We start from the raw sequence: 22,854 nt of genomic DNA, 5'->3' as shown, positions 1-22,854 counted from the left end.
TACGTTGTATACACAGCACAATGCGTACCTGATGCTGCAAAACGTAAAGGAGGAGCTCCAGAGGATGGAGAACAGTATATCCTGCCTACTGATGAGATTATATACATATATATATACACTCACCGGCCACTTTATTAGGTACACCTGTCCAACTGCTCGTTAACACTTAATTTCTAAGCAGCCAATCGCATGGCGGCAACTCAGTGCATTTAGGCATGTAGACATTGTCAAGACAATCTCCTGCAGTTCAAACCGAGCATCAGTATGGGGAAGAAAGGTGATTTGAGTGACTTTGAACGTGGCATGATTGTTGGTGCCAGAAGGGCTGGTCTGAGTATTTCAGAAACTGCTAATCTACTGGGATTTTCACGCACAACCATCTCTAGGGTTTACAGAGAATGGTCCGAAAAAGAAAAAACATCCAGTGAGCGGCAGTTCTGTGGGCGGAAATGCCTTGTTGATGCCAGAGGTCAGAGGAGAATGGCCAGACTGGTTCGAGCTGATAGAAGGGCAACAGTGACTCAAATAACCACCCGTTACAACCAAGGTGGGCATAAGAGCATCTCTGAACGCACAGTACGTCGAACTTTGAGGCAGATGGGCTACAGCAGCAGAAGACCACACCGGGTGCCACTCCTTTCAGCTAAGAACAGGAAACTGAGGCTACAATTTGCACAAGCTCATCGAAATTGGACAATAGAAGATTGGAAAAACGTTGCCTGGTCTGATGAGTCTCGATTTCTGCTGCGACATTCGGATGGTAGGGTCAGAATTTGGCGTCTACAACATGAAAGCATGGATCCATCCTGCCTTGTATCAACGGTTCAGGCTGGTGGTGGTGGTGTCATGGTGTGGGGAATATTTTCTTGGCACTCTTTGGGCCCCTTGGTACCAATTGAGCATCGTTGCAACGCCACAGCCTACCTGAGTATTGTTGCTGACCATGTCCATCCCTTTATGACCACAATGTACCCAACTTCTGATGGCTACTTTCAGCAGGATAATGCGCCATGTCATAAAGCTGGAATCATCTCAGACTGGTTTCTTGAACATGACAATGAGTTCGCTGTACTCAAATGGCCTCCACAATCACCAGATCTCAATCCAATAGAGCATCTTTGGGATGTGGTGGAACGGGAGATTCGCATCATGGATGTGCAGCCGACAAATCTGCGGCAACTGTGTGATGCCATCATGTCAATATGGACCAAACTCCCTGAGGAATGCTTCCAGCACCTTGTTGAATCTATACCACGAAGAATTGAGGCAGTTCTGAAGGCAAAAGGGGGTCCAACCCGTTACTAGCATGGGGTACCTAATAAAGTGGCCGGTGAGTGTATAGTATACATACACACGCACAAACACATATATATATATATACAGTATATCATAACTTATTAAGTTATTTATTCGGTTAAATCTTGCTCAAGCAGAATTTTTCACGGCTGATGAATGCAAGCAGCAAAAAAAGGATGGATGGGTAGAACTTATTGATCAACAGGAGGGAGGAAGTAACAAGGCAGGCTTTGGGTCAGTGAGGGCAGCTGGTTCAGTCAGCATTAGTCACAAATGGAAGGACCAACCGTAAAAACGACATGTTCTTCCATTGGGAGCATACAGACCAGTCTCAGGGCTTCTTGTAATTTGCTATTTCAATGGTGGTGGAGAGCCCCCCCCATGAGATATAAGGACCAAAGAGGCCACAGCGTATAATTCACATTATTGCCATTGTCATGAAACTAGTCAGGAGGCCAGTTTTACATCATGTGAACAGTTACATTCATTTCTGTGAAGTCAAGTCATTGACTGTTAAGGCCCCCTCGTGTGGGGACAGAAAACCAGACCAGTTCCTGTATGTGGAGGGAAATATTCAAATATTCATTCATTTCTATATTTGAAAAAGAAAAGAGCGAATAACAAGATCAACAGAGACATGATAACTCTTGCTAAACTCTGACAGAAGTGGATCTAAAGCAGCTGTGTTGGTGTCTGTGGTGCTGCAGACTCTATAGACTGGTTTGTTTGTTATCTTCATCCATCCCATCAGCCTTTCTCTTGTACCTTAACCCCTCTTCATCCTCCCTGCAACACAAGGCAAACAACCAGCAGACAGATCAGTCAGAACCCTTTGGGTTTATCAGTTATCGTCAGTTATCAAGGAGTTAAGGTAAGTCCTGCTGTATGAATTCTGGTACAAGACCCTGCTGACGGGGGTAGAAGACACTAAATGTGGGCACCTGGGGGTGAAGGCTTACTGGTGCATCATTCCGTTTGTCCTCTGGTTACTTTACTCGCACCACTAAGTTAACTGGTACTGCATCCTGAAGCAGAAGTACTATTTAGTATACTCACTTTTAGCAGAGGTCATAACTAACAGAGTAGACTCATGTACTACTTTGACAAATCTCCAGTAGATGCTCTTTACCTCTTGTATCGCACTTACAACTTCTAAGTGGTGCTTTGATTTGACATCTCGTTAGTTCAGTAGTACTGTACTATGACAGTGGTGATTCAAATTTAAATGTTTGATTCCCAATAACTGTCTTCATGTATTGGTATCATATGCAGCACCACAATGATTATTGGCCTACAAGGTCAGAGGTCCCTCTATCTGCTGCACACACATTCAAGGCCACACAGAGGAACTGACGTTGTTAAATTAATGTTCCCAGACTAACTTTGCAATCTGCCAAATCTTTAGTCATGCAGGTGTTGTGTAAAATGTGGACATTGAACTAACTGCATTACCCACAGCATTATGTGTGTGAGAGACCGTGTTTGTGCAGCTCACCCGTTTTTCTTTAGTAGTCTATGAACAATGAGAACGGTGAAGACGATGAAGAGGAAACCGACTACAGCCGTGAGACCCACCAACCACGGCTGGAGAGTCACTGATTGGACTCTTGTTGCTGCTCGCATGGCAGTCTGCACACCTGACACACGCACACACACACACGCACACACACACACACACACACACACACACACACACACACGCACACACACACACACACACACGCACACACACACACACACACACGCACACACACACACACACACACACACACACACATATTTAATCTACAAACTGTATGAAGGTAGATTTGTGTCTTTATTATGCAAACAAAAAAATGTTTTGAGAGCAAATGTCAAATGTCAAGCAAAAATAAAGTTTTTAAGTAAAAATATATGAACTGAGAATTAATTATTTATTTGTTCGTTTTGCTTATGAAACTATTGTTTTTGCTGTCAAAATAAAATCTTTTGCTTTTTGTTTGCATAATAAAGACACAAATCTAAATTCATAAACTGAGGTTGTCTTCAATTCCAAAGGTAATAAGGGATAATCAATATTATCCCTTATTACCTTTGGAATTGAAGACAACCTCAGTTTATGAATTTAGATTTGTGTCTTTGCCATTGGACCCTCTCTGGTAAGCAAGCAGAGAGTTCAGAGAGTTCTTCTAAAACTTCGGCATTTTCAGAATGAGCTTGAGGAGCAATATATAAAATGTACTGTGGTTTACAATGTAAGAAATAAAGCGATTCTCTTACTTTTAAAATAACATTGCATACTGCATGTTTTTCTTCTCTTTTGATAAAATGAGATTTGAAAGAAGTTTTCTCGTGTTATGACACAAAATTACACAATTTTGTTTAAAATTGTCATAGTGTTTTGAGACGCAAATATCAAGACCTTCAACAGGCACTAATACAGTAAAATGCCTTAAAGACACCTTGCTGTTGGCATTATTGTTACTTGCAGGGGGAACACAAATATATAGAGAGACACAGAAATACTCATGTCTTACCTTTGTTAGCTGAACAGCTGGAGGAATACAGATGCACACACAACACAAGAAAAAAAAGATGCATCTTGAATACAACAGAAGGATGAATTAACGCTGTACACCAGGACCGGACCTTCAGCTCAACTAGAATGCTGACGAGCACACACACACACACACACACCTGACTCTAATTGGGGTCTTAGTTCAGTCTTGAGTGAGGTTGTTAGAATGTAAAATCTGGGTGTGTGTTATCTGCTGTTACTCATCAGCCAGTTCATGTGTACTGTATGCAACATAGTACAAGAGTTCAGTACCTCGTATCATGTCCCTCTATATCCACTGCATGGAAACGAGCCCCTATGAACATCACCGGACCCCTGAAGTTGATGTCTCTCGACAGCAAGAGAAGTGGCTTCTAAATACTCTCAAACTACCGGGCTGAGCGCTCCTCACTCCAGAAGATATACACATATCGATAGATTTTTAAAAGAAGCAAAGTCTTAATGATATCCAATGATGATAATTATTCAAGATATGTTCATAGTGAGCAACCTCAAACATACTGCAGCAGTGTTTCCCTTTGGTTTCCAGCCCTGCATGGCAGAGGAAACAGCTCACCATCTCTGTGTCAGAATCAGCCCAATCGATCTGCTACCAGGAAATATGAATAAAAAAACTCATCAAAGACCTTTGATCCCCTTCTTATTGCACACATCAATAGCCTAACCCTCAGGCCCCCACTCGACGCCACATATTTAAACACTGCAGACAGAAGAGGACACATTCTTCAGAGGAGACAAGTATATTTATTTCCATATATATGTCATGTGTTAGTATGCTATACTAGGTCTTGAGTGCAATAAAGTAACGTGGTATGTGCTATTCTTCCATGTGTGTTTTTTTGGGGGGGGGGGGGGGAGTCTCCTCTCTGGTCCACACTCCGGAACACAAGGGGGCGCTACGCCGTGAAGGGCCTGGAGGACGAGATAAAGGAGCAGAGAAACAAGACACGTTGATGTCGGCTCACGTGCAGTGAGACACCCACCACGCGTCTGTCTTCGTCTCACTCTCAGCGAACAGACAATGTCTCGGTTGAAAGGAGCGGAGCAGCGGGATTCTCTGGCGGGCTTCAGGGCGGATAAGAAGGAGCCGTCCATTCCTTCCGGTCTGCTGAGGGCGGCGCGGCTGAGCGGACAGCTCAACCTGTCCGGCCGAGGGCTGACGGAAGGTAACGTCCACCCACCGGAGACGGGTTATTGTGCATTACGCGGATATTCTAGAGATTACGGTTAAAGCCTAGTTTATGTTTCTGCGTGTGTCGACCCATTTCGTCCAAAGCTACGGCAGCTCGCGCAGCCCTGATAAACAAATAAATAAACAAACCAACGAGTTCCACAAACAAAGACGTCACTCTGACTCCACCTGGTGGTCTGGCGGTGAATTGCGTCGCGACACGCGCCAAAAGCCTTTTTGAGTCCAGACGCAGAAGCACGTTTCAGCCCTTAGAACCGACTTCATAATAAGAACGTGATCTTAAGTTCATTCCAAGTCTGTAAATGATATAAATGTGAAAAACAGTAAAATAGATACTATATGTAGGATATACAGTTAATAAATGATAACTCTAACTCTCTAACTAATATTAGCAAATATTTCCTGCATATAAACTATTGGAGGAAAAATGTCATTTCAATTGAGTAATTACTAATTCAAATATATTGATGAACAATACATTTACACAGAGAATATCAAGCATTTCAAACTTGGGGCCATTAAAAATCTGATTCATGAGCTAACTTCTGTTCAGTTTAGATTTTAAAGGAAATAGTGCATTGTTACATAATGATTTCACTTGACATCTCGAGGTGTCACTCCGGGATAATCAGAATATTCTAATGTACAATTTCAAAATGAAAGCCTCAGAAAATACTCTTATTTCATTTAATTTAGGAAAATATGTCGTCATCATTACATCATCGCAAGTAAATCAACAGAAAAGGCAGTTTCATTATGCACAAAAGTTTAGTGGAATGGCTTCTACACAAGCTGAGAGATATTTTAAAATTTAAATATGTTAGGCCGTGTACTTCCAGCTAAGAGTAATATATAAGGCAGCAAACACATTTATTCACTTTTTCTTTTAGGACTTTAAAGCTAAGTTAACCAAACCCTAACTCGGTATCCCAGCATAACAAGAAGACATCGGAGACCACTGATTGGACGATGTACATATCCTGTGATTGGCCAGTCTGGGTAGTATAGGTTAGCGTTAGCAGAGTGTGCGCGTGTGTGTGCGTGTGTGTGTGTGTTCATTTTCTCATAACAACAAAGTGAACCCCTCAGTCCCTCAGGATGTGTATCGTCTGAACACTGACCCGCCACAGGAGGCCCAGCAGGACGTCTCCTTTGGATCTTCTCATTGCTGGTGGGAGCAGACGGACCTCACCAAACTGCTTCTGTCCTCCAATCAGCTCACACAACTGTCTGATGACATCAGACTGCTTGCTGCACTCACTACTCTGGATGTAAGTAACATGAACTCCACCACCACGTGATCCACATAGTAAGTCTCTGTCACGTTACCACAGCATCTTTCACAAAAATAAACTGATGTACTGATGAGAAAAGGTCTAACTGATCAGTTCATGATCTTCCTTTGGCAGCTCCATGACAACCAGCTGAGAAGTTTACCCAGTGCTCTGGGAGAGCTGCAGGAGCTCCAGCAACTGCGACTCAGGTACACACACACACACACACACACACACACACACACACACACACACACACACACACCGTAGCCTGCTTCTTTGTGGACTTAATGTGTGGCCTTTAGTGGGACTAACCACATACTGAATTGACATCCGTTTGTTCTGCTGTGTGTCCAGTCATAACAAGCTGACATCACTGCCAATCGAAGTGTGTACTCTGAAGAACCTCTGCAGCATCACACTCCAGCAGAACCAGCTGGAGAGCCTGCCAGATGAAATGGGACACCTGGAGAAGCTGACCCACCTGGTAACCACCGCCACGACGTGTGTGTGTGTGTGTGTGTGTGTGTGTGTGTGTGTGTGTGTGTGTGTGTGTGTGTGTGTGTGTGTGTGTGTGTGTGTGTGTGTGTGTGTGTGTTTCATCGAGTGAGTGGCTGGTGGAGGTTTTATGTCTTTGGTGTTCTGTTGAAGGATCTGTCTCACAACCATCTGAAGGAGCTGCCGATGAGTCTCGGCCATCTCGGCTCTCTGCAGAAACTCAACGTGTGCCACAACCAGCTCAGCTGTCTGCCTGCCGGCCTGGCCCAGCTCACAAGTACGGCAGCTACACAAGCCTGGTTTTAATTCTACTATAAGGGGTCTGTCTGATGGTGGGTTAGTGCTACCTGATCTAGAGATAAAAAAACAGACACAAGAATTAGTTAATTGACTAAGTGTGACGTCCTTAAAAAAAAAGACCATCTCAGAAGCCGTTTTGGTGGCGATGTCCTTGTGTGTGTTTGTACATAACAAAGTTTTCACATTTGATCCGACAGATGTTAAGCTTTTGGACTTGAGCAATAACCAGCTGACTGATATTCCTGCCAGTCTATCAGAGATGTCTGCTCTGGAGCAGCTTTACCTCAGACACAACAAGCTCTGTGTCCTCCCAAAGCTGGGTGCACCTACACTCAAGGTAACCATAGCAACAGGAGTTTTCCCAGGTGTAAGGCTCCTGGTAGTAAGTGTGTGTTTGTGTAGGAGTTGTATGTTGGGAACAACTGCATAGAAGAGATGAGGACGGAGCAGCTGGCCCCCCTCACAGCCATCTCTCTTCTAGAGCTCCGAGACAACAAGATCAAGATCCTCCCCGAGGAGATCTCCTCCCTGAATACGCTCACACGCCTCGACCTCACCAACAATGACATCTCCACGTAGGTCACTGGCATCATGACCACCATTACCATCTGAGCCATGTATGAAACTATGAGTCTGTGCCAGTGATGTTTATAAGCACTATTCAAATGGTGTGATATAATCCTAAAGTGCTTCCATGTCCACACTGAGGAGTGATCTAGCATGAACGTGTCAGTGTTTCATGGAAGAAGCATCTCTCTGCCAGTCTTCCAGCTTCTCTCAGCCTGCTGCCCAACCTGAAGGTGTTACTCCTGGAGGGAAACCCTCTGAGAGGAATCAGGAGAGACCTGCTCACTGTAAGTACCTCACAGAGGAGGTAAAAGACAGACTATTCGGATTCAGGAGAACAGAAAAACTATTACGTTTTTTAAGCTAATATTTGTGTATAAAATGTTTCTTTTGGTAAAAAGAAATGTGGAATTATTGTTATTTAGTTCTGGTCTGGAAAATGTGTGTGTTTGTGAATCCGATCAGGTGCATGAGCCATGTGCAACTAGCATAGCAGCTCTGTAGAAGGAACACACTCGCAGATGGTGCAGTCATGTAACAGATGTTCTGTGTGTGTGTATCAGCAAGTCATGTTTACAATAACTAACATTCATATTCTTCTGATGTCATCCTTCAAGAAAGGAACCGATGTGCTCCTGAAATACTTAAGAGGAAGAATCAAAGGTACAGTTGTGCCCAGAGAGTGTTCATGAGTTCACTGGAAGTGTAATGCATGCATACAAAGCAGCTGGTAAGCAATGAATGATATATATATATATACTGTATATATAGCAGCATTTACTACCAGGAGCTCATTGGACTACCAGGAGTAGGAATAGTCTTGAGGGAGGAAGCAGCTACTACTGAAGCGTTTAAAGTCATTATTTGAGGAGCATGACAGATTATTGTTGTGTGTGTGTGTGTGTGTGTGTGTGTGTGTGTGTGTGTGTGTGTGTGTGTGTGTGTGTGTGTGTGTGTGTGTGTGTGTGTGTGTGTGTGTGTGTGTGTGTGTGTGTGTGTGTGTGTGTGTGTGTGTGTGTGCGCGCAGGCGATCCAGAGAGCGCGGAGGAAGGACATACCGCTATGACGTTACCCAGCCAGGCCAGGGTCAATGTACACAACATTAAAACTCTCAAGTCCTTGGCTTACAGGTTAGTGGTGTACTTGGACTTAAAATGATGCTCTAACCCAGTGTGAAGCAGAGGCTTGTTGCTGATTGGTCTCTGCATAAATGCTAACATATGTTATCCATTTGTGTTTAGTGAAAAGCAGGCCGTTGACATTCCAGATGAGCTGTTTGATGCTGCAGCAGATCAAGGTGTTACCACCGTCAACTTCAGCAAGAACCAGCTGACCTCCATACCCCCCAGGTACACACACACACACACACACACACACACACACACACACACACACACACACACACGCGTGGTGCTGACACGGCATCACAGATGGTTGACCAGATGTGTGTGATGTTTGTGTGCAGACTGACTGAGCTCTCAGCCTCCCTGTCAGACATCAATCTGGCCTTCAACAGACTCACCTGTTGTTCTCCTGACATCTGCAAGTTCCTGCAGCTGATGCACATGGACCTCAGGTACAGTCCAGGGTGCTGGTTGGCATCTGCTTCCACTCTACTTACATGGATGAGCAGTGTCCACGGGTTAATGTAGGTCTCTTCTCGTTTCAGGAATAATCAGCTGAGGGATCTACCATCTGAAATCAAAAACTTAAATAAACTACGCTCCATTACCCTCAATTACAACAGGTAAGTCACTAACTCCAAAAATCCTTTCACATGACACCCTGTTGGCTGCTTCTGCTTTATTCATCTGTGTTTTAAGGAGCATCACTGGGCTGCTGTAGGTGCCCTCAGGGACATAACTGTACCAGTGAGGCACTCATACCATTTTGAGTACTTAATATACAGGGATAACAATTCATTTAAAAAAGCATTTGGTTTCAGCAGATGCTCCTCACTGTCTGACTAGAAGGAAATAGAAAACATGATGCTGTTGTTCTGCTTGAATTTGGACAATATACTTGGTTTTATTGTTGATCCTGAAGATGTATTAAGTGGTGCAGATTACAGAAAACAAGTCATCCACAAGCTGTGGGCTTCACTGGAACTGTTCTCTTTCCAACCCCATCATGTGGAGGAACTTGTGTGTTCAACGTCCAGCACAAACCGACCCAAAGGGTCTCAAATCCACACTTACCCTTTTTTTACCGGCATAGTTCTGCTGGCTTGTTCGTACCAACCAAGTCCACCTTCAGCTTCTCCATGCCATCCAGGGCTCATCCAGTATGTGAGCCCAACACGACATGGACTCACTCACCACAAAGGGTCTCAATATCTCTACAACCTCAAGCTTGACTAATCATGTCAGTGAGGTTTTTAATGTGTAGGTGTTCACTCTCACCTGAGTCAGTGGACTATGTTGATGATGTTCTGAATTGATTGGATATGGTCAATGTGTGACAGTCACCAACAGACAGAGTACACAGGGAACCAAATCCAACGACTCTTCCACATGCTGCTTAGGTTCTTCTAATCGGTTTTCCACCTCACTGAAGATCTGCTCAACATGTGCATCTGAAAACTGCTGTTACAAAACCCCAAGTAAACACGACCATCACAAACTGTACGATTTATGTATTAAAGCAGGTTTCATGTTTGATGTTTGACATCCCTAGTTACTAATTACCTTGGTTCCCTAGAACCCCTCTATTGATGCGTAGAACAAATTAACAGCTGATGACTGAACAAGGACAAAACTGAAATAAAATAAACAATGACTGTCAAGAACATTGCTGTTTAACTCAAGAACCAACTTCCTGATCAGAGGCACCTCAGATGTAGACTCAGAACGTGAGCCTTCTCAAATGCTAACTGATGTAACGCTTTCATTGTCCCTCAATAATGTTTCTGTGACCATTTGAGCTGCTCACCTATAGAGCAATGTGTATGAATTGTGCTGTATGAGGTCCCCTGTATGAACACACACCTCGTCTCCTCTGAGATGGTGGACCTCAATGGGTTCCCGGATGAGGGGCAGTCTTGCTGTACTAGCTAGAAGTATAGTGTCTCCTAAAGGTTGTCCTCTCTGTTCTTACTGGTCACACAGGTTCACATGGTTCCCTGATGTCCTTTATCAGATGGTTTCCTTAGAGACGGTGCTGATGGGTAACAACCAAGTGGGTGAGGTGGACGCTCATCGTCTGAAGATGTTGGTCAATCTGTCCACGCTGGACCTGTCCAACAATGACCTGCTGAACATCCCCCCTGAAGTGGGCCTGTGTGCCAGTCTCAGGTCTGTCCATTCTCCCACCATGCTGGCTTCTGAGCTTCTTCTCTGCAACCCACCGTTAATCAATGAGCCCCATTTCCTCTTAGTGCTCGTTAACTGGATTCAGGCAGCTATGTTCAGTCCTAACACTTAGTAGATAAGTCTCTTAATATTTAGTACTTCATTGTGGCTGGGTCCACTTATGTTTTCTAAATGATCTGTGTTCATTTTGATGTGTTTTCTTCCTCAGGTGTCTCGGTCTGGAGGGCAATCCTTTCCGCACACCCAGACCAGCTATTTTGGCCAAAGGAACAGAAGCCGTGTTGGAGTACCTCCGCAGCCGCATCCCCAAATGAGCCCTCAGATCAATGCTCTCTGCTGCTCTTTGTTATACAAAATTTCAATCTGAAAATATCATACAGCAGTGTCCATGGCTTTCATTTTACTGATGAACGGCGCCCTCTAGTGGCTCTAAGATGTAGTGCACAACAGATAAAGTGTCCAACCTGGCCCTTCTGTGACGGGCACATAGCACAGGAGCGGTTTTCCTTTTCCTTACTGATGGAAGTGTCCGGTGACAGAATCTTTTACGTGTACAGATTGTTAAGCCATCGGAGTCAAATTTTGGATTTAACTCTTCAGCATACATATTTCATTAATACAGTTGAGTTATAAAATATGTGTGGAAGCCTGACCAAAGCGAGTAGGAAGTAACTAAGAAGAAGGGGATTTATTTACAGCAGGATGCATGTGGAATTTAACCGTTAACGTGGCTGAGCTGAGAAACCACATCGCACTCACGCATGTGCACACAAATAAATGACAATCAAGTGCTTCCCTACTTGTATCCGCTCACATGAGCTGCAACATTCAGCGAACCCTAAAAGAGCCGGGGGGGGCAGTGTCTGCGGGTGGAACAATAAAGAGCATAAACACACAATGTTATACCAACATTGGATGACTTTAATCCACAACTTATATCATAACACAAGTCTATTGTACACTGCTCAGTCAGCAGCTAAGAAAATACAAACAGTGAGTTGGATGGGAAGCCAGAATGTACAAGGAAGAACTGAGTTTAGCTGCTGGAAACATCTTAAACTACTGAGAAAAAACTGCAGGGCTCCGTTTACACCTTATTGAGTATAGGTGGATGTATTTAAACCCCATTAATGCTAATCAATACCCCCAAACATAGTACTTTCCAACCATGAGTCATGATATCATTCCAAACAATACAAGCAAACAGCAACAGGGTGGTTCACCCATCAGAGCGCACGGAGAAGCTCGCTCTAAAGCGGCTCATGTTGTCTGGAACAGGAAAGGGTTACTTGGTAGAGGCCGTGTCCCATTTCAGAGGCTGCCTACAGAGCTGTGTCCTCCAGAGGACCAACCCTCCATCAGTCACAATACTTGACCTCACAGAGACCACGGTTCACGATGCATTCAGGCAGCCCTTGTCAGCTCGTAGAAGTGGACATTTTAGAGTTGATCTCTGCCAATGTAGAGTTCAATTTACTGATGATATACACAAATATTTGGAATTGACAAGTATACTAAACGTCACTGGTGCAAAGGGTTTTGTGATATTGAAGATGACAAACAAAAAACCTGTTGTGTTCTTCCTATGAGACGAAAGACCTCTGTAGTGGGACACAGCTAACGGTTTAATGACAAGGAAAGTACCTCAGGAGAGGCACTAAACTTGGTCCTTCAACGGTGACAACACACAGAGTTGTTCCCAAACAGAAAGGTTACACGTCTGATGCGCTGTTCCTGAGTAGATGCAACCTTGGAATGAGAGAGCACAGTTCTATAGAAGCCCAAACCAGAGAGTGATAGGTGAACAATGTATGTACAGTGGAAATGTCTGAAAGGGGATAAACAGAAAGAGAGGATGTCCGAACAGAGGGCACAGCAGAGGGCTCCCTCCTCTTCTCACCTCTTCTCCAAAGTTCTAGAGGACGTTTTCGGGTCAGCACAAAACAAGAGAACAACCAAACACAAAGCTTACTTCACTGCTTGTGGACCACAGCTGGCTTTCATCCAGACGCGCTGGTCCCAAGTAAGCAATGAGCCGTTTACTGCTGTAGCTAACCTCGGGAACTTGGCAGGACATCAGCATTTTGGAGGGTAGAGTCAGAGGGTCAGAGGTCAGACGTAGAAAAGTCGTACCCTGGAGGTGCTGACGTGGAGATCGTCATCGTAGAACTTGGTCTCTATGATCACATTACCGCTGGAACACAGACACATTGCAACATTAACTGAGGCACAGAAGTACACTAATGAGTCGTGTACCCTATATAACATTAGCATAAATACACCAACGTGACCATGAATCAACACAAACTTAAAAGTTTAATCAGTGTAAAAATATACATTGAGACGGAATTAATATGCTCTTTTTCTCCTCATCAATACCTCAAACGTAGTCCTTCCTATTATTTTCCATGTTTGCAGTAGACTTGTGATTCTCATTAAGAGCAAACATTAGGCTCAAAGGTGTAGTGCACAACAGATGAAGCGCTCAGTACTGTCCGTACAAGCTGGCCCTGTTGTTGGTTTGGTTGCTCGTAGCACAGGAAATACACAACAGCAGGGTGGGGGTTACACACGGTCAAAGCGGGTCAGGATACGGTTTTTATTCTCTTTTCAAACCTATGGTTTCTCAAAGATTTCTGACCCATCACACAAGGGTTAGTGTTCCCCCGGACATCCACTATTAACAAGAGGGTAATGTTGTAGAAAACGCACCTAAGGTGCATGAATGTACAAAATGACCCTCTTGTGTTGGTATGATGTCTCATAGGTAGACAAAGGGAGTGTCAGCAGGATGCAGAGGGTGAGCGCTGGAGACTCACGTTAAAACATTGGCTGGCATCATCTGGGACTCTGGAGCTGCTTCTATCAGAGACTGCCATGTGTTGGTGGAGTTGGGGATAACAAACCCAAACTCAAAGAACCATTCTGGACAGAGACAAGAACATACAATATCAGAACTAAACTGCGTAGTGACCAATAGGCCTCGTCACACGTAGAAACCAGCAACACAAACATGTTGTGCTGGTGTGGAAGTGTGTGGTCCCCCGGGGCTCTCTGTAACCTCGGGGGCCCCAGGGGAAGCCCTGCAAACGCACCGTAACAGAATCAGCTCTCTGTGTTTTTCTCTTTTAAGATACTATTCTGCATTATTTGATAGAGACAAATAGGAGGGATCAGATGTCATGTAGCAAAGGCAATCAAATGAATTACAGCAAACATCTGAGGTTGATTTAATGCAAAACAAACACACACAAGGTATCAAAACCACATTATTTTTCAGTTAAATATTCAATATGTATAACTGCATTGTGTTGTTAATGGTACGGATGCAACATTTGAGCAGCGGATGCATCATCAGAGTCTTTTAAATACATAATGGATCGGTCGTCAGTCAATGGCACGTAGAGATGGAACAGTGTAAGGTACCCTTAACTGACCCTTAACTGACCAACCTTAGGGTCCCTGTACCTTTAAAAAGTCCAGATTACCTTCCAGACACTGTCCTTTGAAGAACACTTTCTGCTCCAGTCTGAACTTTTCCAGTTTTTCTGAAGAAGAAAAGTTTAATTCTCTGGACACTGCTTTACACTTCAGGATCTTCTTTGGGACACGAGCTGCAGAGACAATGAAACTACAATTATTCAAAACAATTTAAATTTGGTTCATAAAGCTGATTGTCATTAACTAGCTATGGATTCAAAGTTTAAGACCTATTCATGAACCTAATCATTGTTTAGACTTCTTCATTGACTGCCTCGGGCCCTCGTTTCTTTTAGGGATTTCTTGTGGGACATTCAACTATTTCAAATGTAAAGAACTTATTTTTTTCAGATTAGCATGCACCAAAACGTCAATTGCATTGTGAAAGTGAATGGCCTTCTTGACACGGTGCATAGTCCAAAGCCGTGTGGAGTTTGTGGCTGCGGTCAGAACGACGGATGAAAGACAAACCAGAAAGTAGCAGATGCAGGTCAAACTGAAGGCTTCTGGTAATATCTGAAATGATTCCACATCATTTGGTTCTACATAAACCCATCGGTGTGATGAGCCTCTCGGGGGCATCGGGATGGACTTCAGGGTGTAGCCAGCGGACATCCTGCCAAACATCCCCTTTTAAAATCCCCTTCTAAAAACCTCCAGTCCGATTAGACTTCCGAGGAGAGACTTAAGACTTAAGTGGAATTGAGGGACGACATGTGCGTAGCAGTCAGGTTACAAGCTCATTTGAAACTGATCGAAAGCCTCCAACTTGACCAGACACCACTACTTAGACTACAAACAGACACAAGGATGCTGCTGATGCTCACAGGCCCAGGCATATGAATGTAGACTGACTTTATTGAGATTAGGGTCTGGACGTTTCCCCACATCCACAAAGATGAGCAATGATTAATAATAAAGGCCAGGGGACTGGTGGAGGAAAAGAAAGATGCTGTGCCACGATACGTGTACTGTGTGTGTGTCTAGAGTACCTTCATGCTCTACTCCTGGAACAGAGAGGTCCTCGGTTCCCTGCCACAGCACTTTGCCCGTCTCAGCATCTCGGAGGTTCATCCAGTTTCTGTCAGGAAAAGGTCAAGCGGCAACAACCAATCTAAAAAACAGACTTAATAAACGGACTGCAGCCTGTCCAAGCCCCCAATACTTCATCATATGTCATCTGCTGATAATAAATGATTACCTTTTCTTCAACTCGGATTAAAATGTAGTGGAGGAAGATATGTCTCGTCTTCAGCCTACATGAGGCTTTATTTTATAGACAACCCAAGTCAAAGTGAAACAATGATGTGGCAGGAAGGTCTATTCTACCAAAATGAAATTGCTGCAACTCAAAATGCTTCTAGCTTCAAAAGCTGTGTGTTTAGCGGACCAACCCGGTCTTTAACAAAGGAAACCTCAGCCACGAACTTCCTAAGTTCAAACAGTTAATAAATGCACGAGCAGAGAGGAGAACACTCTGGACCACTGCTACACCACAGCAAGCAGGGCTCATCACGCTGGGACACTCGACCACGTCATGGTCCACCTGATTCCTGCATACAGGCAGAAACTAAAGCTCTGTGAACCTGTGCTGAGGGAATCCAAGAAGTGGACCAGCGAGGCGCTAGAGGACCTCCGGGTGTGTTTGGACTGCAGACTGGGATGTTTTCAGGACTTCATAGAGGCTGTAACTTCTTACATCGGCTTCTGTGAGGACAGCTGTGTCCCATCATGCACCAGGGTGAGTTATAACAACAGTTCCCCAGGAACCTACGCCAGGATCCTGACTTCAGCTCACCATCACCCCGTCTCTGCTGCAGGACAAACTCTCTCAGCTGCACGTGCCCGACTCCACCTGCCAGTGGATCCCTGACTTCCTGTCCGACAGGAATCAGCAGGTAAAGCTGGGGAAACACGTCTCTGCCTCTCGGTCCATCAGCACCGGTTCTCCCCAAGGCTGCTCTTCTTCCTGTACACCAACAACTGCACCTCCAGTCACCAGTCCTCATTGGACTGATCTCTCCATCATCACCCAGGACCTCAAGTGGGAGCTGAACATCAGCTCCACCACCAAGAAGGCTCAGCAGAGGATGTTCTTCCTGAGGCAGCTGAAGAAACTCAACCTGCCAAAGACGATGATGGTGCACTTCTACATCATGGAGTCCATCCTCTGCTCCTCCATCACCGTGTGGTACGCTGCAGCCACAGCCAAGGACGAGGCCCCCCCTGACTGACTCTCATTCTCAATGTGCATTCACTTTGTCACTTTCACTTGTCACTTTCTGTTTAGCTGGTGCACTTTATCTTTATTTTTATTTTTTAATTTAACCTTTATTTCTCAATTGACTAGCCCATAGCTTTAGCGTCCTAACCCCTAGTATATATGTTATTATACTTTTTATGACTCTTCCTGTTGTCCTCGTGCACCTTGCTCTTAACTAATAATAATAATGTAATAATGTAACGGCTGTGTTTGAAGTGCAAACAATGTCCCACATTTAGCCAGGACGTCTTTTAGGGACACAGTGGTGTCCTCTGCAGACTGTGTGCCGTGCAGGGTAACGTTAGATGTTAAGATGGAAGTAGCCTAGCAGCGAGCTCAGCATAGCAGTGCAATAAGTGGTCGGTATGCCACTCACTTAACACATGGAGTAATTCCTCTGCACAGTTCTTCGCTGTAAGCCTCCGTTTGTTTTATTTCAAATGCAAAAAGCTCTCTCCATCTTGATGTAACTGACTGCAGCTTGAGGCCGTTTCATTTCTTCAACTTCCGGTTTACTAACAAAAAACATAAGTTAACTATGTTCAAATATTTTTTTGCATTAATTCAGCCACATTACTCGCATAGATTAATGCGTTTAGGTTGACATTTACCATCATGTTGGTCTATATTCATCTGAGGAAACCTGGGAAGGAGCTGTGTGTAGGTGACCTTGAGAAATCTGAACGAGTCTGTCTGGATGGAACTGTCCCGTCAGTCTGTCAGTCGGTCAGCTGTCCCTGACCTCCACATTCAGTTTAGACACAATAGAGCTGTCAATCAAAGAGCCTGGAAGGGCCCAGTGTGTGACTGCACTGTAGTTGACATCATTTCAACAACAGTCTGAGGGCCCCGGTTCCATCGGAACAATTCTCCAGAGAAGTTACCTTTGGATATCAGAATGAAAGACCGTGATCCGACAGCCGTCTGTTCTAGAAGATTCTCCCCTCAGCATCCTGTCCCACTCAGAAACTACTTAGTGTCATACACACTTGACACCCAGCCATCTGTGTAGCTCTTTGTGCTAACAGCCCCTCGGCCACACCACGTTGCTCCATGAGGGACAACAAAAGAGCTGCATTACAAACACATAATCTATCCATCGATCAATTATCTTTGCATCTATTCATCTATTAACAATCTATCCATCATCTGTCAGTCTATCCTATCTGTTTGCACAAGTAAACAATTTCTTTTTCTTTTTTATGTTGCTCAATACAATGTTATTATTCTCAGAAATTCATGCAATTCAAAATTGTAATTGTTGCCCGGCACTAACTTACTCACACGTTTATTCCATGCCTATCGGTGCTGCACCACCATCCCCCACTTCCCCTTCTTCTAGTGAAGTATGCTGAGTTGAAAGGTTTTTCTAATCCTCTAAATCCAATTTAATCCAATCCGCTACATCAAACTCATCACGCTGCACACCTTCCACAATAATCCTGCACCACATGTTCACGTGACGTGGCATGTCTCCTTTACCAGTCCTTAGTAAAAGTTAGCAAGCAGGGAATGAGTCAAACACATGTAACTGTACATATGTAATCATGAATTACCTTGAAAATCGCGAAATGACCTAAAGAGCAATCAATTTGAGCCCCAACAACATGACATGAGGTGATAGCGGCGGCTCCTTGGGGCCCGCTGAGGGGTTGGTTTGTAAACCACTTGGGTCGCATCAGAACACACACAATTTAATGAGCCCCTAGTGAAAAGCTGCTGTCACTGGTAAGTCTGCATTTATTCTAATAGTTTCCTACCCCCAGCCTCAATAAACACTTCTACTGCATGTCCTCACTTGAGTAAATTCAGCTCAATAACACACAACTCAGTCTTGACTTCCATATAAAGCTGCCCGATGATACAGAGAGGGATGCTTTCACCGCTCACACAGAGCTCATTGTTACTGAACATCATGTTGCAGCACGGCTTCTTATTGCTTACTCTCATTTTCTGGGGTCATGCAGGGGGAAAATGAACAAATGATAAACAGTTTTCTCCTGTGTCAAGAAGAGTTTTTGCATCGGAAGGTACAGCAAACAAAGCATCAGTTTAACTTGACAGACTTTAAGCCTAGTTTATGGTTCTGCGGTTCAGAGAAGGACGCGCCTGCAAGCGTCGGTTTGCCAGTCGGGGGGTGTACAAAGATGTGGAGGAAAATACGGGACAAATATGTAAGGCGATGAAAAGCAGCAGTGGCGATGCACAGGGCAAAAAAAGTCTCTGATATATGAATAAACAAACCAACGACTTCCACATACAAAAGACGTCACTCTCTAGGTCGTCTTCGACAAAAATCGTTACTCTACCTGGTGTTCTGGCAGAGAATTGCTTTGCAACACGCACAAGCCTTTCAGAACCATGAGTCCGTCAACACAAATGCGTGTTAAGACGCAGTTGCAGAGCCATGCACAGGCCTGTAACCTGGAGGTGACATGTTGTGATCTAAAATAACAAACTACATGGATGAAATATTGGTGGGTAACCAGATGATGTTTAGAAGCACACGCATGACTGTCTAAAGGACAATGTCTCAGAAGTTATGTCTAGGTTTATCCAAGACACACATTGCTACCAGTAATTATAATGATAAGCATACAACGGCTCAACTATTGCAATTCAATACTTTCTCTCCGTTGTTATTTTGAATAACATAGAAGAACAACAATAATCTTCCTGTGTAACAAGCAACATGCTAACGAGGAAAGAATTGCAGGAATGAATGAAAAACGGCATTGGGAAAAGTTCCTTAATAAGTCCAGGTTTGACTCTGTGAGCAGTTATTCTGGTCTTGAGAAACATTGCTGGGGTTATTTTCTAATTCTTATATGTGTTTTCATTATGATTTTGAAGAGCAACTGAAGGTACCAATCTCACCTTTGTGGTCAAGAATAAATAACTAAATCCTGTGCGGTTTAGTATCTGTGCTGGCTGTAATAAGGCAGTATAAATCATGTGGTGGTAATGCCACAGGCCTGACCTCACCAAGAAACATACACAACTTCATCTTTGGTATAGACTTCTCCCTCCCTGTGTATGACAATGCGTATTAAGTTGTCCTTTTCAGACTAAAGAAAACTCCCTCCAAATTCTACAGAGGGATGTTATATAATCACCAGGGGGCCAAACCAGGTCACCTAGAGCGTAGGGAGTGCAAAGTCAGCAGTGGCATAAAAGATAAAAGAAATTTAAAAAGACGTGCAAAGCATGCACTTACAACTAGGTACCCAAAATATTAGCAGTTTGCTGCAGCAACCTTTCACGTGATGCTCCTTGGAGAGTTCGATGATTACATCTGTGACCACTCTTATGCTTGAGAGGAAATATTTCTACTCTTTGAATAAATAGATTTTTTTAAACGAAAGTTGTACATTTTTAAAAAGCCAATATACAAAATATTTGAGATAAAAAAATAACATAAATTTTCCTAATAATTTCAGATAATGACTGATGTATAAATGTTCAGGACATCTTTCACTCAGCACAATCTGAAAATGAGTTATTTTTACGTAAACTATTGAGAGATCTTCCAAAGCAAATGTTACATGCAACATTTGTACAAGAAAAGTTAATTTCTGAATATTTAATATGTTATAAATGTACTTTTCTCAATAATTACCCACAACTACATTAGTCAATGTTTGGAATTGAATGTACAAAGACAGACAGAATTGGTACAGCATTATTATTTCATTTTGGTAAACAAATAGCCAGAGAGGTCCTTAACTCATTGTCTGGAATTATTGAGAAAAGTATTTTTTATAGAAACTCAAATATTCGTAAATATAGCACTTATATTGTGAAATAAGCTTTCTGAGCCTACAAACATAGGAATTCTATTTGGAAAAAATCTTTAAGATTTTTAGGGCATTATAAAATCATTTTCTTTATAATAGTAGTCAGAAAGGTCCTTAACACGTGCACATCAGTTATTGTGTGGAATTATTGAGGAAAGTAATTTTATTGTACCTCAAATATTGCAAATATTGAAATGAGCTTTTCGAACTTATAAATATAGGACTTTAATTTGGGAGAATTCTCTATATTTGAACAGTAGGATTATTTGATTTTTGTTATACGAGTAGTTTGAGAGGTTTTGAACACATGTAAATAAAGTATCAATCATAAGTCATTGTGTGGAATTATTGAGAAATTACCTTTTCTTGGCCTCATTTATTTCTCAGAAATCTCATAATTGGTATAGTAGAAATGTTGGATTCTCAGTGAGGTCATAGATGTCCTTAACACACCTACAACAGTCATTGTCTGGAATTATTCAATATCTTTTATCAAACTTTGAATACCCAAAAATTACCTGTTTCTCTGTACAAATACAGAATTTATCCTCAAATGTTTTTGTCTTGGTGAAGTTAATTGCTTTTTGGCCCGTGTTACCGTAAATGTCAGCGTGGGTAACTTGCAGAGGTGACCGCAGTACTAATTCTACGTGTACACGCACAGGACGCACGCACGGAATCCACGGGTATCACGCACAGGACACACGCACGGAATCCACGGGTATCACGCACAGGACACACGCACGGAATCCACGGGTATCACGCACAGGACACACGCACGGAATCCACGGGTATCACGCACAGGACACACGCACGGAATCCACGGGTATCACCGGGAAGCCTCGCTTCCATAACGTCACACAGCTTCACGGTACTGTGGTAACGTCATGGCAGTTCCCTTTAGCTAGCCAGGCTTACTAACACCAGCTAGCCGGGCTAAGTAGCCCGAGCCAGCAGGCCCGCGTTCTCTTTGGAGCAGCTGTATCGGAACTACGAGAACATTCTCACCGTTTTGTCCCATAAAGACAAATATCGCCTGGCGTTCTTCAATGAGAGCTGGAAGTGGCAGGTTAGCCACAGCAGCTAATATCACTGTACAATGCTACTTATTCAAATGCCCCGAGCATGTTGTCTATATGAGATGACGTTACCTCGTACCAAACAGGACAAACAGAGCTAACATTAACTTAACGTTCATTTCTAACCTTCGCAGAACATCAGAAAAAGGATACAGTTTGAAGCCCTTCAAAATCTCCTTGGCCCTGTCTTCATCTGAAGACATTTCTTGAATCCTGTGTTTTCGTTACTTACAGAAAATCCAGGATGTGTTGAAATAACAAAGATGGGGTTCAAGTGAGCTTCCCTGGTTGACTAACTAGTCTCCCAGCTAATGTTTGCATGAGACCAGCATAAACTATGTGTACTTAACTCTATATTGTTGGACTGCAAGTTACATCTGATCCGATAAGGCTATCAGCTAAATATAGCCCGTTAACTAACAGACAGCTAGCCAGGCCTACCAACGGCACTAGGTAGCTCCTAGCAGCCAATAACAGGCCGAGATTGACTAGCAGGGGAGGGACAACACTAGGCCAAAGCGCGTTGCCAGGGGCAACGCCGCACACACTGAAGGCTGATCAGGGCGACGCTGACAGGGTTGGTGTGTGATGCACCACCAATTTGCCATTTAAAATGGTCGGGAGACTGAAGTTGCGAAAGACGAAGGCCAAACCCAAATCTCAAAGTATTTTAGGACGTTAAAATTATATTGTTGATCATTACCTTTATCAGTGATTGGCTAACTGCTTCTTAGACCCGCCGCTTTGGGACACGGCCAGCTGAGACAGAGAGGATGTGCAGGAAAAACATATTTTGCGCAGATATCTTAATTTACAAATATTAGAGTATATATTCCACGTTTCAAAAACACAAATATTGACTATTTGTCAAATGTATTTTTAATATATTAAACAACTGTCACTCATGGTGCATAAGACATATATCGAAAATCTTCTTGCAGTCAACGGGTAAATAAAACAAAGCAATCATTGGGGAATCATCCGTCAGATCTGTGTGAATGAAGAAAGGGTGGAACGCGTTATCGATCGAGACTTAAACATAGAGAAAAGCTGAGGAATGATTTAAAGAATTGTGGGATTAATGCATTTAGTATTTTGGAACGAATACATATAGCCCTCTAGGAATTTTACCGTAACAAAATGGACTGTTTAATAGGGTTTTTATTACTGATGGTCTTTTATGTTTTTTTATCCTAGTAATAGATGATCGTACACTGTAAAATGTTGACTTCACGTCATC

At 43.3% G+C, this 22,854-nt stretch overlaps 2 protein-coding genes and 1 long non-coding RNA gene across 5 annotated transcripts; 1 reads left to right on the top strand and 2 right to left on the bottom strand.

Annotated features, from left to right (window-relative positions):
• Nucleotides 1–1,389: 1,389 nt before the first annotated feature.
• Nucleotides 1,390–4,258, bottom strand: LOC134132162 (uncharacterized). Its single transcript, XR_009956700.1, has 3 exons — nucleotides 3,813–4,258; nucleotides 2,792–2,933; nucleotides 1,390–2,082 (listed from the first exon to the last, which is right to left on the bottom strand). It is a non-coding gene; the product is annotated as an uncharacterized LOC134132162 (long non-coding RNA).
• A 468-nt stretch (nucleotides 4,259–4,726) lies between these two features.
• On the top strand, nucleotides 4,727–11,372 carry lrrc40 (leucine rich repeat containing 40). Its single transcript, XM_037469286.2, has 15 exons — nucleotides 4,727–5,019; nucleotides 6,135–6,316; nucleotides 6,455–6,528; nucleotides 6,677–6,806; nucleotides 6,971–7,094; nucleotides 7,315–7,454; nucleotides 7,520–7,692; nucleotides 7,881–7,971; nucleotides 8,302–8,347; nucleotides 8,712–8,814; nucleotides 8,926–9,033; nucleotides 9,150–9,260; nucleotides 9,354–9,431; nucleotides 10,792–10,977; nucleotides 11,204–11,372. Exons 1-15 carry the CDS (start codon nucleotides 4,875–4,877, stop codon nucleotides 11,307–11,309), a joined length of 1,797 nt encoding a protein of 598 aa, XP_037325183.2. The 5' UTR covers nucleotides 4,727–4,874; the 3' UTR covers nucleotides 11,310–11,372.
• Nucleotides 11,373–11,893: 521 nt separating this feature from the next.
• On the bottom strand, nucleotides 11,894–22,043 carry pde6d (phosphodiesterase 6D, cGMP-specific, rod, delta). Of its 3 annotated transcripts, XR_005120128.2 has the most exons (6): nucleotides 21,768–22,040; nucleotides 15,468–15,556; nucleotides 14,484–14,609; nucleotides 13,815–13,920; nucleotides 13,052–13,189; nucleotides 11,894–12,910 (listed from the first exon to the last, which is right to left on the bottom strand). XR_005120128.2 is itself a non-coding variant. In XM_037469289.2 (5 exons), exons 1-4 carry the CDS (start codon nucleotides 21,815–21,817, stop codon nucleotides 13,861–13,863), a joined length of 345 nt encoding a protein of 114 aa, XP_037325186.1. In that variant the 5' UTR covers nucleotides 21,818–22,043; the 3' UTR covers nucleotides 11,894–13,189; nucleotides 13,815–13,860. The 3 variants fall into 3 exon arrangements, 2 of the variants coding, with proteins under 2 accessions (XP_037325186.1, XP_037325185.1); XM_037469289.2 differs by having other exon boundaries at nucleotides 11,894–13,189; nucleotides 14,464–14,609; nucleotides 21,768–22,043; XM_037469288.2 differs by having other exon boundaries at nucleotides 11,894–13,189.
• Between the last annotated feature and the right edge of the window lie 811 nt (nucleotides 22,044–22,854).

Source organism: Pungitius pungitius, chromosome 7 (genome assembly GCF_949316345.1).
Source record: "Pungitius pungitius chromosome 7, fPunPun2.1, whole genome shotgun sequence".
Taxonomy (NCBI): domain Eukaryota; kingdom Metazoa; phylum Chordata; class Actinopteri; order Perciformes; family Gasterosteidae; genus Pungitius; species Pungitius pungitius.
Note: the sequence above shows the minus strand (reverse complement) of the source record. Positions and strands in the feature narration are given on the sequence as shown.

Excerpts from the sequence above, each read along its gene's own strand:
- lrrc40 (XM_037469286.2), top strand. The coding sequence starts at position 4,875 with ATGTCTCGGTTGAAAGGAGCGGAGCAGCGGGATTCTCTGGCGGGCTTC. Across the intron at positions 6,807-6,970 it reads TGGAGAAGCTGACCCACCTG|GATCTGTCTCACAACCATCT; the intron begins GTAACCACCGCC and ends GTTCTGTTGAAG. Across the intron at positions 7,693-7,880 it reads ACCAACAATGACATCTCCAC|TCTTCCAGCTTCTCTCAGCC; the intron begins GTAGGTCACTGG and ends TCTCTCTGCCAG.
- pde6d (XM_037469288.2), bottom strand. The coding sequence starts at position 21,817 with ATGTCTTCAGATGAAGACAGGGCCAAGGAGATTTTGAAGGGCTTCAAA. Across the intron at positions 13,921-14,483 it reads CAAAGGACAGTGTCTGGAAG|AATGGTTCTTTGAGTTTGGG; the intron begins GTAATCTGGACT and ends GTCTCTGTCCAG. Across the intron at positions 13,190-13,814 it reads ATGCCAGCCAATGTTTTAAC|CGGTAATGTGATCATAGAGA; the intron begins GTGAGTCTCCAG and ends TCTGTGTTCCAG.